The sequence below is a fragment of the Sorex fumeus genome, unplaced genomic scaffold (genome assembly GCF_029834395.1).
Source record: "Sorex fumeus unplaced genomic scaffold, SorFum_2.1 ptg000029l, whole genome shotgun sequence".
Classification (NCBI taxonomy): domain Eukaryota; kingdom Metazoa; phylum Chordata; class Mammalia; order Eulipotyphla; family Soricidae; genus Sorex; species Sorex fumeus.
The window spans coordinates 10287534-10302500 of NW_026606086.1; the positions used below are offsets into that span (position 1 = coordinate 10287534).

The 14967-nt window shown below is 38.6% G+C and overlaps 1 protein-coding gene across 1 annotated transcript in view; it reads right to left on the reverse strand.

Moving 5' to 3' along the window:
- Positions 1–14967, reverse strand: part of WDR72 (WD repeat domain 72) — a 224983-nt gene that overhangs the window by 193304 nt on the left and 16712 nt on the right. The window contains exons 3-9 of the mRNA XM_056115668.1: positions 13449–13527; positions 12210–12384; positions 11454–11530; positions 10094–10213; positions 9292–9437; positions 8813–8909; positions 2571–2712 (exon numbers count right to left, since the gene is read on the reverse strand). Of these exons, the coding sequence (XP_055971643.1) occupies positions 2571–2712; positions 8813–8909; positions 9292–9437; positions 10094–10213; positions 11454–11530; positions 12210–12384; positions 13449–13527 (836 nt within the window). The remainder of the gene's footprint in view (positions 1–2570; positions 2713–8812; positions 8910–9291; positions 9438–10093; positions 10214–11453; positions 11531–12209; positions 12385–13448; positions 13528–14967) is intronic.

Genomic DNA, 14967 nt, shown 5'->3' on the forward strand with positions numbered 1-14967 from the left:
GGGTCTTAGAAATGTAGATGTGCATTAGCAGATTCATTTTAGACTCAGGGCCACTGAAAAGATTTCAGAGACTTTTGTACAAACGTTGTGGACCATCTCAAGAATTCTCTATTTTAATGATTTAAGAAGGGAAGTCTGTTTATTGTGTGAGATAAATAAAAATATATATGTTTGTTTTAAATGTCAAAAATAGGAATATGTATTTCAAAATTCCAGCAGGCTACTATCTATGGCTAGGAAAGCCTGGAATGTCATTTTACCTCCTAATCACCCAAGCATTTGAATTTGGCCTTAGGTAACACTGTAGCACTGTCCTCCCTTTGTTCATTGATTTGCTCGAGCGGGCACCAGTAACGTCTCCATTGTGAGACTTGTTGTTACTGTTTTTGGCATATCGACTATGCCACAGAAAACTTGCCAGACTTTGCCGTGCAGGTGGGATATTCTTAGTAGCCTTCCAGGCTCTCTAAGAGAGATGGAGGAACTGAACCCAGATCGGCGGCATGCAACGCAAACGCCCTACCCTGCTGTGCTATGTATGGCTCTAGCCTTCGGTAGGCCCTGGGATGAGAGAAGCCTTGGCATCCTGGAGGAAAACAGGCAAGTCAGACTCAACCTCCCTCATATGAAAGATCCTCCAGGCCAGTGCAATCGATGCACCCATCAGTGTTCTGTGCAAACCTGAACTCCACTGAGACTTCCTGAGGACATCTCTGATTCTTGCTAGAAACGAGGTTGCCAGCAACCCAATTCTGATGCTAAGAAATTGGAAGCCAGGAGGAATTTCAGACCATCACCACCCTGAGCAGTCTACAAAGTGGGCAAAGTACAAATTTTGAATCTGAAAATTAAACCTCTAACAGACTTTTTTTTCTGAATAATGGGCCAAGTTTTAAGTTTCTTTCTTTCTCTTTCTAGAGTGGCAGGGGATGCAGAGTGATGCCCAGAGGCCAGGGAGCTCCTCCTAGGGATTCTTGGCCAACCCACCAAATGGTTCCTTGAGAGAAAGAGGATGAGGGGTCTCTCCCACCTGCACTGCCAGCTGACTCTGGGCCACCCTGACAGTCCCTAGGACCCCCCAGGACCACAACGGTTGTTCCTCAGAGGACCAAGCAGTGCTGAGAGGCCTTGGTTAAATCAAACTCTAACCCCTATACCAGCTCTCTGGCTCCTAAGTTTATTTAACCCATTCCTTATTTGTTCAGATTTATTACAAACTATTTTGGAAATTAGATACACTCAAAGGAATACTAGTGAATGCGATGACTAATAAAAATGAGAGCGGAGCCTCACTCATAAGTGAATTTGCTGAAAAACCCAGGTATGTGGGACTTGTGACTGAAATATCCAGGCTCACAAGGTGTCGGGGGTGGGTGACCTTCCCCCACATCTCCCCATGTAGCCTGACAGTCACACTCAGGAACTGCCTCTGGCACCATTTAAGCTCATTTATGACCGTGATCCAAACACTCAGAAATAAATCTCTCTGCCAGGCCTGAGCAGTCCCCATTCCCAGTCCAGCACTAGCTGAGTATCACCAAGAGCATTTCTAAGCCCCACACCCACACTTTAAAAAGTTTAGTAAACAACTTCATTCTTACTTGAAGTTCAAGGTTCCAGACACCTGTAATAATCTCAATAGAGATATTAGTTGAAGAAGAATTCAGGTATGGATACCAATTTAAAACAAATAAATATAAATAAATAAGATAAAATAAATAAATAGGGTAATTCAAATTATCCATATCCCTATTCCTAGCAACCCCTTTATGGGTGGGTTGGAAAGACACCGAGCTGTGCTCAGGGCTTACTCCTGGCTCCACACTCAGAGATCAATCCTAGTGGGGCTCAAAGTGCTAGGGATTGAACACAAGTTGGTCGCCCAAAAGACAAGTAACCTGCACTCTATCTCCTCTCTCCAGCCCATAAGTTTACCACTTACAAAGTGCAATACTCATATAGGTACCACAAAACCATGTGAATGCATAAAGAGACCAAGCTCTCATTCCATCTCCAGTTTCCAAATAGGATACACCAACCAGATATTCAACTAATAAGAACAGATACTACCTTAGCCAAAAAAAAAAAAAATCAAGACGTGATCAGCACTCGTTTTATTTTAATAAAACATTACACATGAAAATGATGACCTTATTTATTAATGATTCTAATTTGAATTATATCTGTTCTGTTGTTGTATAAGATCTATGAGCATCAAAATCATACTTGGGACTGGAGCGATAGCACAGAGGGTAGGACGTTTGCCTTGCACATGGCCGACCCGAGTTTGATTTTCAGCATCCCATATGGTCACCTGAGCACTGCCAGGAGGAATTCCTGAGTGCAGAGCAGGAGTAACCCCTGTGGATGGCCAGGTATGACCCCCCAAAAAAGCAAAAAATCAAAAAAAGTCATACCTACTTTTTAATTGATATATACAGTGGACAACAAATTATAATACAGAAAATTGTTCCCATTTTCTGTCCATTGTTACCCAACTGAATAGAACACTGGATTGATTACAAACGAATTCTTTGAAGACACATGAATAGAAATGAAAACTGTCTTACCTCCAGGAGAGCCATCAAACTTAGAGACAGGAACATCAGGGATATGCCACAAAGTAATTCTTCCTGATACTTCTCCAGAGAAAAGTACCTTATAAAAAGGCTCTTTCCTTTCATTCATGTAACCCATAACAAAGGGAAGACTCTGATTTGGGAATAAGTCAAAACAAAACAGTAAGTTAGCACTTTCTGTAGAGCTGTAGGCATAGCCTGGCAAGCTCCCCGTGGCATATTCAATATGCCAAAAACAGTAACAAGTCTTACAACGAGACGTTACTGGTGCCCACTCGAGCAAATGGATGAACAACGGGAGGACAGTGTTACAGTGCTACAGCTCTTTCTGTAGGGATAGCCACTGTTTTGACATGGAGAACAAGGTTTCAGAGTTAAACTAGGAAAGTCCCATCTATCTCCCTGTGCTTCAAATTTTTTAAGTAAATTAAACATTTATTAAGACCAAAAAATGTTTATAAAGTGAGGCAATATGACTAGCATTAATGAAAATATCTAATCCTTAGAATGTGTTCTGTATAGTTCACTTACTGCTGGGGCTTTCCAGCTATTCAACCAAATAATCCTCACAATAATCCTGTGAACCTGCTACTCCCAGCGTCTTTCGTTGCCCAAATGAGTAAATTTAAAGTGAAGAGACTGAAAGTCACAGGCTCTGGAGCCCCGTAATTATGACAGAAGATCTCCTACTTTGATGAAAACACTAATGGACAACAAGGAAGCATGACTTCTTTATGATCCCTTCATTTTCTTTCTTTTTTATTTATTTATTTATTTATTTGCTTTTTGGTTCACACCAGGCAATGCACATGAGTTACTTCTTGGCTCTGCACTCAGAAATTACTCCTGGAAGTGCTCAGAGGACAATATGGGATGCTGGGAGTTGAACCTGGGTCGGCCACGTGCAAGGCAAACTCCCTACCAGATGCACTATTGCTCCAGCCCCATGATCCCTTCATTTTCAATTCTCACTTAAAACAGCAACAATAATATTTGCATGGTAGCTTTGTCTATTAGTGTAATCCTTATTTTCTGTTGACAACTTTTTTCTTGATTTTTATATACTTGATCTCAAATTTCCCAAGTGGCTACAAAGAAAAATGAGTCACAAACACTGGGCACCTCAATCATATGTGGTTAAAAAGATACAAAACAAGGAAATGGATGGTATTTAATGACAAGTCTTTGGCTTTGAGTGAATTCAGAAATGGTGTTACCAAGTGTTGGAGGGGAGGGCAGAAAAGTCTGGCTGAGAATGACACTAGGACGCTGGGGAGAGTATTGGCCTCTCTAGACTGGTGGAGGCACAGTAATTTTATTTACTATATGCTTGAATGCAAAAACTACTGTGAACCTCAGTCACAATGAACACTGCTTAAACAAAAGAAAAAAAACAGCAATAGTGCAGCAGGTACTGGGTGTTTGTCTTCCATTCAGACGACCCTCGTTCTATCAGTGGCATCCCATAGGGTCCCCTGAGTACCACCAGGATTAATTCCTGAGTGCAAAGTCAGAGGTAATTCCGGAACATTGCCAGGTTCAGACCCTCCAAGCAAATATTTTTGCAAAAGAAAAGACAAATTAGTCCCTAGCTCATATATTTCACATTTAGTATCTATTATAAGTCATGCATGGGCTGGAGCAATAGCACAATGGGTAAGGTGTTTGCCTTGCTCGCAGCTGACCCCGTTCAATTCCTCTGTCCCTCTTGGAGAGCCCGGCAAGCTACCGAGAGTATCCCGCCCACACGGCAGATCCTGGCAAGCTCCCCGTGGCATATTCGATATCTCAAAAAAAGTAACAGCAAGTCTCACAATGGAAACGTTACTGGTACCTTCTTGAGCAAATCGATGAACAGTGCTACAGTGCTATAAGACATGCATATCTAAGTACACATGGTAAAGGTAAGGTAAGGTAAAGGCCCTCCCGTTGTTCATCGATTTGCTCGAGCGGGCCCAGTAACGTCTCCATTGGAGGCTTTGTTGTTACTGTGTTTGGCATATCGAATATGTCACGGGGAGCTTGCCAGGCTCCGCCATGCGGGCGAGATACTCTCGGTAGCTTGCCGGGCTCTCCGAGAGGGGCGGAGGAATCGAACTCGGGTCAGCCATGTTGGCTGCGTGCAAGGCAAACGCCCTACCGCTGTGCTATCGCTCCATCTAAATCACATCATTTTATTGAGAGCATTAGCCTGAGCATGAATATAGTGAAGATAGTTTCCATTTGTGAATGACTCTAGATTCTTCCTCGTATCAGAGTGCAATTCTTGAGGCAGAAGTGATGCATAAGGAAAACAAAAACCAAAGCATATTTTGACAACAAATAAAATCATACTGGGGACAGGAGAGAGTACAGAGGGTAAGGTGTTTGCTTGCATACAGCCCAGGAGAAGTCTTTACTTTGCACTACATGTGTTTCCTCTGAGCAGAAATAGGAGTAAACCCTGAGCACAGGTAGGTGTGACCCCAAAACAAAACAAAAACAAAAAATATCATGCATCTTCTGAAAGCCAGGTGCTGGTGCTAGAATTAAAAAACCAAGGCCTCCAATGATAGCTGGACAGGGACTGAGTTCAACAAACCCAGATTCGATTCCCAGCATGCCACATATGTCCCTGGCACCACCAGACCGATTCCTGAGTATAGAGCCAGGAGTAAGCCCTGCTGGGTGTGGCCTGCAAAATAAAAGTAAATAAACAGATAAATAAACAGAGAGGAGGGGAAAAGATAGGGAGGGAAGAGGGGAGGGGAAGGAAAGAAAGGGAGGGATGAAGAGGAGTGGAGGTAGGAGAGACCACTGCTGTCGTGAAACAATGACACTATGGCCAACGTTATTGTGGATGTCAGAAATTATACTGATAAAATGGGGTGAAATTCATTCCCACTCTCTCAGCTTTTGGTAACCTGATGTATTCGATATGCAAAACACAAACAAAACAAACAACAAAATCTCCAATGGAGACATTACTGGGCCCGCTCGAGCAAATCGAGCAAATAATTAACCAGTTTGATTCCCTCAAAATTTGGATTTGGAACTGACCATCAGTGATGGGTGAACTGCCTGCAGGCTTCTCCTCCTCTAGGTCAGGGCCTGGCCCTCCAGTGTCTGGAAACATGTTGCTTTACCCTCTGCCCTCACCTATTCTGTTGCCCCTTCCTCATTCACACTCCTTCACTCTGGATCTCAAATCCCTGCAATCTCCTCTCTTAAATTCTGCCATTCACCTGTAAATTTCTGAAGGTTCTGAGTTGTTTTGTTTGTTTTGGTTTTGTTTTGGTTGGGGGCCACACCTAGAGGGCCTCAGAGCTCACTCCTGGCTCTTCACTCAAGGATCACTCCTGGGGGTGCTCAGGAATAATTCAGGAATAACTCCTGCTCAGGCAGGGCTTAGGGATCAGAGGGGTTGCTCAGGTCAAATACAGGTAGATCAAATGCAATTCAAGCATTCTACACACTGGACTATGTGGCTCCATTCTGAGTCCTTTTTTATCATAGAACCCAGTACCCATCACAGGAAGTATATTTCCAAGAGGTAATAAAATAGTCAATAAGAGTGAATTCCCTTGAGCTAACTTCCTGGATTCAAATCCTGGTTTTAACACATATTAACTCTATTAAAAGAACCAATTACTTGATTTAGGCAATTTACTTTACTTCTTTGTGTCTCATTTTCCCTAACTGAAAGAAGGCTAATCACAGCAACTACTCTAAGGGATTACTGTCAGGATTAATGAGTTGATGAAGGTAACTGATTAGAATGGTGCCAAGCACTTGGTCCATGCTCAATAAATATTAGCCATTCCCATTATTTTCTTCTCAGAACAACTGAGAAGTTCACTCTAAAGATCCATTATCAGATACTGGGGTTACACTGACTGGGTTCAAATCCTGGACACTATCCTCCCTAAATATTAGTTTCAAAATCTAATTATTGGTGATGGAGGGCATCATGCAAATAAGTCAATAAATGTTTGACAATAATAATAATTCAAGAAAAATGAACATATTATCATCACTTTCAGCTCTGCACCAAGTTTCTCATCGGCAATGCTCAGACTGTTCCTCTCATAGTTCTGAAGTTTCACTGGGGTCTTGGAAAACCCAGATCCTCACCTTGACAGAAAGCAAGTGGGCTTCAGTACCCATCAACTGTGATATACAAGCTACAGAGTCTCACAGAGCTTCTGGAAGGAAATAGGACTCCTCCAAACAGCTTGTTCTCAGCATGGTAAATGGTAACTCTGAGAACGCAATACTATAAAACACTGATATTTAATTCTATGCTCTTATTCTTTAAGAAGTGAGTCCAGTCAATACCTGGTGTTTCCAGAGCAGCCTTTTCTAAGATCACTGTATCTATCAACTGCAGCCCAACCGAGCTCTCTACCTTCCTTACCACTTCAGTGCAAGACAGATGGATGAGTTCTATATGTCGTAAAGATAGTGGTGACACTTTGAATATACAAAATAATGTCTCTCTTTAATTTCTTGGCTGAAAGGTAACTGGGTAGGCCAACGTTTTTCCATTTTAGATGATTTCATTCTGACTTCACAATCTGACTTCACAAAGTGCTTCTCACCATTAATGTATAGAAACCATTATGGTTGTCAAAATACAAATTACTGACCAAAGAACTATACATCAATTACTTCACATTTTGAAGAATACAGCAAGGTAGCTTCTGACATAACTAGTAATTTTAAGATTATTTTAAATTGTTGTACCTTTTTTTTTAGTTATGTTATAGTATTCATATTTTCAGTAGACTAGCAGCTTCTAAAAGTCATTATTTATATTTAGCTTTCAAGCAAACTGTGCTTCATACAAATGCATTCTAGTTTAAAAAAAGAAATTTTTATTTAAAAAAAAACTTAAAATGCCCCAGTATAACAAAATATTGATGTTATCAATCAGGCTTTATTAGTGTCCAAATATAACTTTAGAAAAAGTGTTCAGTGCCATAATTCTAAATTTTACCTCTAAATTTTACAAATATGCTAAAGGAAAGGGCTGGAGCAATAGCTCAGTGGGTAGGGTGTTTGCCTTGCACACAGCTGACCCAGGTTCAATTTCTCTGCCCCTCTCGGAGAGCCCAGCAAGCATTGAGAGTATCTTGCCCGCACAGCAAAGCCTGGCAAGCTACCCATGACATATTCAATATGCCAAAAACAATAACAAGTCTCACAATTTGTTGTGAGACGTTACTGGTGCCCACTCGAGCAAATCGATGCACAATGGGCGGACAGTGCAAAGGACAGTGCAGTGCTAAAGGAAAACCACAAAACTACAGGATTCCCTGTCAGACCATAGGATTAAACAAACTATCACTACAGTGTTAATTCTGAAAAAAGTAGCATGCTTTTTATTGACTGACTCCTTAACAATTCAAAACCTCCATTCATCATGAAGTAAGTTTTTTGATAATTAGGTGATTTAGAATCTTGGATTTAGTAATCCAAGAGATTGAAGGACACACTTTGGCTAAAACTACTACAATAAAATAACTGCTTGAATTTCCAGACTTCACACCATGTCAAAGACAATAATTCAGTCCAGTAAAAGCTCACAATAATTTCCCCACTCTCTTCCAGAAATCAGTCATATTAATTGTAACAAAGAACATATTCAAAAGAATAGCTAGATTAATAGGAAAATTATCTGAATTATGATTCAGATTTTTAAGCAACAGAATATAAATTCTTTTATGAAAGTTCAAAAAGATGGAATAGATATATCAAAATGTTAATAGTACTATATCGAACTACCAAAAGGAGATGTGTGTATGTGTGTGTAAGATAGAAAAAAAAACAGTAGATTTCTGACAATTGGTGGATCTAAGAGTATATAGTGACCAATGTACTATTTTCACACCTTTTCAAATACTTATACATTTCCCAATTAAAATGAGTAAATTCCTAAAATCAAAAGTATTCATGATGAGGCTTTATTATGGTAAAATTAGAAATGTTAATTCCTTCTTTTTTGACTTTTTATAGTTTTGGAATAACAAACACGTATTGTTTAGTTACTCATACTTCATAAAATAGATTTTTTTAAAGGAAAAACTTTGTCTTTAATGTCCATAAACAGTTAGATTTGATTTTCTCATTATCAACTTGAGGTGATCGGGTTGTTTCATTTTTTCAAGTCTGTCTCCATTACAGACAAAGCAACACTTATCTGAGAAATGGAGTGAAACAACTTTGAGGCAGTCACTCCTCTCTGGCATTACCTTATTTTCCTGCACAGAAGTAGAGCAGAGTAAATGAGGATAAATGGTCTCTGTAACCACTCTTCCATCAGCAGGGTATATGCTTTTTGAAAGCCCGCTGCATTGCAAAAAAATAAAAAGCAAAGTTTAGAACTTTGAATTTCTTTATTCACTTTTCCTCCCTCTTTCTTTCAAAAGCGGCATGGTACCATTCAAGTTTCTCAACTCTGGCTAGAAATTGTTGGGTTAATAATTACAAGTGACTTTTTGAAAACCCAGCACCAGCTGTACAAGTTATACATGGTTAATCTCATTCCTTCATCCCCTGCTGGTTTATACAAAGGCTGGAGCCTACCAAGCCCAGAGTAAATCTTCCAGTGCCAAAGTTGTTTTGTTCTGGTTTTTGATCATGGGCAGCATGCAGGGATTTTTCCATAATAAACCTCCCCAAGTTCATTTTCTACCTGAGTGTTTTGTACGCTGTTTCCATCTGAGCCCACCTGTTCAGCAGCTGATAGATATTGCTCTGACCATCTTCTGTCCAAATGATGATTCTGTGAGCAGCAAGCACCTCACCACCAGCAAAGAACTGCCCACTCCTACTAACTTCAGTCCACAGGAGGGTAAAATCACAGTAATCATAAACCTAAAACACAAAATGAATGATGCATATTAACAATAACTCAGAGTATCTCAAAGAGGTGAAAGATACATTATGCTTACCAAGAATATTTAGAAGATAGTACAAATGCAATAAAATAGTAAGTCTTCACAACAAGCCACCCTACATTCAATATCAACATAACACTTTACTAGTACTCAGTTTCTATTTGTCCTAGGGAGAATTTCAGTGAATAACTGTATCATTCCAGAATGTGTCCAGTAAACAAAGAGAACTAGAAATCCCTCAAATCTCTCTCTTTTATTCTATCCATATGGACAGTTCCACTTAACATATGAAAGACAATTACATGAAGTTTCTACAGCAGAAGGCTGTTCTTAGGTCATAAACTTTTTCCTTCACAAATATATTAATGACATATAAATAAGACAATCTTTACTTTTGTTAAGTGAGACAGATATATGAAAAATCAAAAGGATGCTACCAACTGATGCAAACACAGTTTTTTCCTCTTTGCACATGTCTATAGACAGTCACAAGTAAAACAATATTTACTGAAAAAATGACAAAACAGAAAAATGACAACTGGAGAAAGGACCACTGTTAATCTGAACAAGGAAACAAATCAAAAACACCAAAGCAGATGCAGAACACTCATACTTGGTGCTATTTCATAATACCTTCCAACACTTAGAAAATACCACCAACAGAAGTCTCTCTGTATAGGTGCAAAATCGTATTGTCCGGCAGTTCTGGGCATCAAGAAACTTGGATTCTTTTTCATAGACATCTTGCTTTTCCTTCAAAAGGAATGAAGTATTTTAATACTAGGCCTGAGTCATTTGTATACCAATCTCTGAGAAGACTTATTCCCAGCACATCTGAAGTAAAACACGCTGTTAATATAAAGTGACAAATTGCCTGTTTCCCTTTAAGTTTTCTGAACTAAGATGACACTTGTCCAAAGAAACAGTGAACAGATATTCACTTGGATTCATTATATAAAATCATTCAAGAAACATTCTGGGGGTACTATGCTAGGCGCTTTGAGAAAAGACAGAAACAAATTACTAACTCTCAAGTGTGACAAAAAGATTTTTAAAAAGTATTTTTACAAGCTGCCATAACTTTAAAAAAGATTTTTACAAGCTGATATAACTTACTGATTTTAGTAGCAGAAAGAAATAAACAAAATACTTCGAAAAGATATGAGTGCCCACCTCCCTCCCACCCCTCTCCCCCTCAAAAAAACACACAAAATCTTGTATCTCAGTTACTTTCTGATAAGGTTGAGTGTTTTCCTTGGGCCAAAGCTCTCCCTCAAGAGCACCCTGGGGCAGCCGAAACAATGTTGTTATCAGCACAAATACAATGGCTGTTCTCTGGAGTGCCTTCTCATGCTAAGTAGCAGGACATCTGTCTCCCAGCTGCCTAGAGTTACCTCCCTCCCACCACACACCCCCTAGAAAGAGGGTCTGAGAGGTATTCTCTAATTTTTACTTTAACTTTAAAATGTTGCCAAGGTTAGAGAGGTAGTTTAAAAGTCAAGGCTCTTGCCGTATATGCAACTGACCCATGTTCGAATCCCAGCACTGGATATCTATGTTTAGGGAAGGTGTAAAAATTTTTAAAACTTAAAAAAAAAAAATTTCTATCTGCACAGGAAGGATAAAATTCAAGTCGAAATTATGGCTACCACTAAAAAAGGAGACTGAGAGAAGTACAAGAGGAGATACAATCTATACATCTGTATTATTTTTCCTTTTTTTTTTTTTTTTGGTAAGGTGTGTGGTGAGGAATACCCAGCAGTGCTCAGGGCTTATTCCTGGCTCTGTGTTCAGGAATTATTCCTGGTGGTGCTTAAGGTCAGGTATCATTCGAATTGGCTACATGCATGGCAAGCACCTTACCTGTGTATGTTCTCTCCAGCCCAATATTTGTTCTTTTAACAGTGGGCATGTAATGCCCTTCTAATTTAAACAGTTTCAACAAATATGCTTGAACCTGGAGGGAAAACAGATTAGAACTTAAATAACCAACCTGAATGCTGTTGATAGATGAAGAGAGGTCCCATGCTTTGAGCTCACCAGCTACTGAAACCACCAACAGAGAATCCTCTAGAGAAACAACAACAGAACGCACAGGTAAGCAGACCACTGCTATGACTAGGGACTGTAAAAAACCATTTCATAATCATTCAAGGATTATGCAGGGTCATGTAGGTTGAAAAGTCACACTTTTTTAAATAAACACATTATGTTTTAGATAATGTTATGCGTTTGCTTTAAAATTCTAAAATCATCCCCAGGCCAAAGGAGAGTGTCACGAGCACCGGAAACACGTTGCAAATCATTGCATTGGCAATCCTGCATCTTTCGAATTTCAGAAAAAAATGTTAGTAGTCATTACATTACATTCTGTACTGATTCCAGAAACTGAATTATCTTATTCCTCCATCCAAAAGATATAGCTGTGAGAGTCTGGCTGATCTAAAACAAATGCCTGCTCACTATGCTTAAAATGACCTGAGTAAAAGTAGGTCATGGAGATGAGGCTTCCTCCATCCTCTTCATCTTAATCTCTCACTGATTACCCAAGGAGCTGAAGCATTGACTTGGATATACTCACTCATTCCTGATCTGACTTTTCCACAAAGATATATATATATATATATATACATATATATATATATATATAAAGAAACATTCTGAACCCTAGCCTAATAATTTAACCAACAGTTCAAAAGTGATATTTTGATGTGCAATCCCTTGGTGTTATAATACAGCCAAGGATTACCTTGAATTCTCATGGAGTGAACAATGCACATGCAGTTGATCCAGTCTGAAGACTGAGATGATGTGAAATTGTGAACAACAGCTAAGGTTTTGGCATCAATGATAAGAACATCTTGATATTCTCCACAACAGAGAAGCCAGCCTTCTCCCGTCATCCGGGAAGAGCAGTGGTAATACTATGCAGGTAGAATGAAAAGCAAAAATTAATTACCCCCAGAAAGTAACATAATTTTTACTATGATGAAGACTTTGGTTTTTAATTAATTAAGATATTATACTGAAAACCAACTAAAGTTTCTTTTAATTCAATCATGTCACACTTCTAAAGTATTGGTTTTTGCACTTCATTTGTATTTGATCAGAAAAAGATCTCTTTTGGAGAAAAAATATTATTACAAATCATGGAAGTCTCCAAGTACATTATTATGGAAGTGTTATGTTAAATTCAGTTAAAACAAAGAAATAAAAATCCAGGTTCCTTTTCCTAGAGACACTTCACAGGTTAAGATAAAATAAAAGTATTTTAAGAAATATTTGAAGAATCCTTGGGCCAAATACTTTTGAGATTAGCTTTAACTAAAGATTAATTAATTTATTATACCCTTGATGAGTTCTCTCATCATACTGGTTCTGGTCCCAGAAAGCAGATAGTGAACGCTTCAATGCAAGTCATCAATGCTAAAAGCCATTAGTGAACTCTAACATATCTGCCAGCCCCACTGGAATCATGCCACTAGCCCACATAGATTCTTAAAGTCACTGTACCAGAAATTAAGATCCGCTTTGCAATATTGGGAAATGATTTCAATGGTTATAGCTATGTCTTTTACTCTTTTCATAAATAAGAAATTCAGAACTTAAAAGTAGAAATGTTAAATTTGAATGTAAAGAAATGTTAAAATTGAAAACAATTTTATAAAACAGCATGTCACTAAAATTGAATCTGAGTGTATTTATAAGTGCAACAAAGGAAGAATAAGGGACCTGTCTTTCAGAGCCTATTTTTCTAAGATGCGGAAGTGGAAAGAATCAGGATAAATATGGTTGAATGATGACTTTTTTCAAAGAACACTGCCAAGGTACAGAATACCTGATGTCACTCTAATTGATTTAAAAAATAATAATAACTTCGGGGGGAAAAAATCTCCAAAGACATTTCTTGGAATGTCTGGCATAGAAAATCCTAAAGAAAAAAAACATCAAAATTCAGAAATGTTTTTCAGGCAGTGAAAGTACTCACACAGATCGCAGAATGCCTATAAGGAAGTGTGGCTTTGTCCACACACCATCCATTGGTGACATTCCAAACACACATCTCCCTAGAAGACATAACTTTGTATTAGTGTTGTCATTTCCACTCAGTTGACTGGAATAATTTTTGTGCCACCAAGTTTTTCTGTAGTTCTGCACTTAAATGCAGCTTGAACATTTTCTGAGGCTTTTTGTTACAGATTACTGGGCAAGAAAATGCCGTGATCATTAGCAGGGATGACATACTGTATCTGTGTCTTTTTGTTTAGATAATTACACCCTGATGCCAGTCTACAAAACTGACTTTAGGATCAACCTGGTCTCCAACAAATTGTAGGGCTACATCTATCACAGTCTGTTAGTGGGATAATACAACAATCTTTCCATGGAAGCTGCTTCCTTTTGAAAATGGTTTATTTCATTGACCTTAAACTACATATTCTGCAACACATAATGCATCAAGGGCTGCGTCTTCTTTTGTCAAAAATAAACAGTGCCACCAAGAGGCCACATTTGGTCTACCATCAACACGGTTTGTTTTCTTCTGAAATTATGAAATCACCCTTGACACTTAATATTTTGAAATTTCTGACTTGGTTAAGAAAAACGCTGACTTGGTTACGTGTATGATACAAAGAGATAGGCACAAAACAGACCCAGTTTAAAGCAGTTTAGAGAAATCTTGCTCACAAAATCAGAAAAGATGTGTCTGAGTTATTTGGCAATATTTTTCAATTTGGGTAGTTTGAGGCACATCAGCAAAATTTTCTATGGAATGAAAATGAAAATTTAATTGACTTTAATGGAGAAGTTGCCATTAAGAAGCAAAAGATAAGGCCTAGTAGTGATAAATGCTGTATGCATTTAGTCATTGGAAGAACTGGGAGAGGTTTCCAAGCCAAACAAAACTAGGACATGAGGTTTAAATTAGTGTTTTTCAACCTCAGGCAATCTTGTTTCCCAAAAAACTATGTTCTGAGATATTTTTGGTTCTTACAGTAGCAACATCTAGTGAAGGCCAGAATGTTGCCAAATTTACTACTATAGGACAGCGCTCTGTAACAATTATCTAGAGGCACAGAGAACATTTCTAGACACAGAAATAAAATCGTCATAGTTCTATTAAAAAAAATAGTTGAGATCAACTGAAGAAGAATGCAACTCAGTAAAGTGGGGGAAAACCTCTGTGCATGGTCTGAAAAATAAGACTAGGAAAAAATTAGTGCAGTTAAAGAAACAGAACCTTAAGAAGCCATCAACATTAGCTTTAACTGCATTATGGTTGTCACATAAATATGCCACAGAAAAACCTAAAGAAAAAACATTGCCCGCAGAGTTTCTAATTTCATAAATTGTTCATGTTCTGACAAGTCAAATTTCAATTTTGTTTTGCTTTGTGCTTTTTTCCCCAGGTTTATTTTTTTGAGGGGTGAGTCCATTGGGGAGACGTGGGATTTTGAAAAGATCAGTTAACCTGTTTCCAAGTAAGTATCTGTAAAGTGGGCATG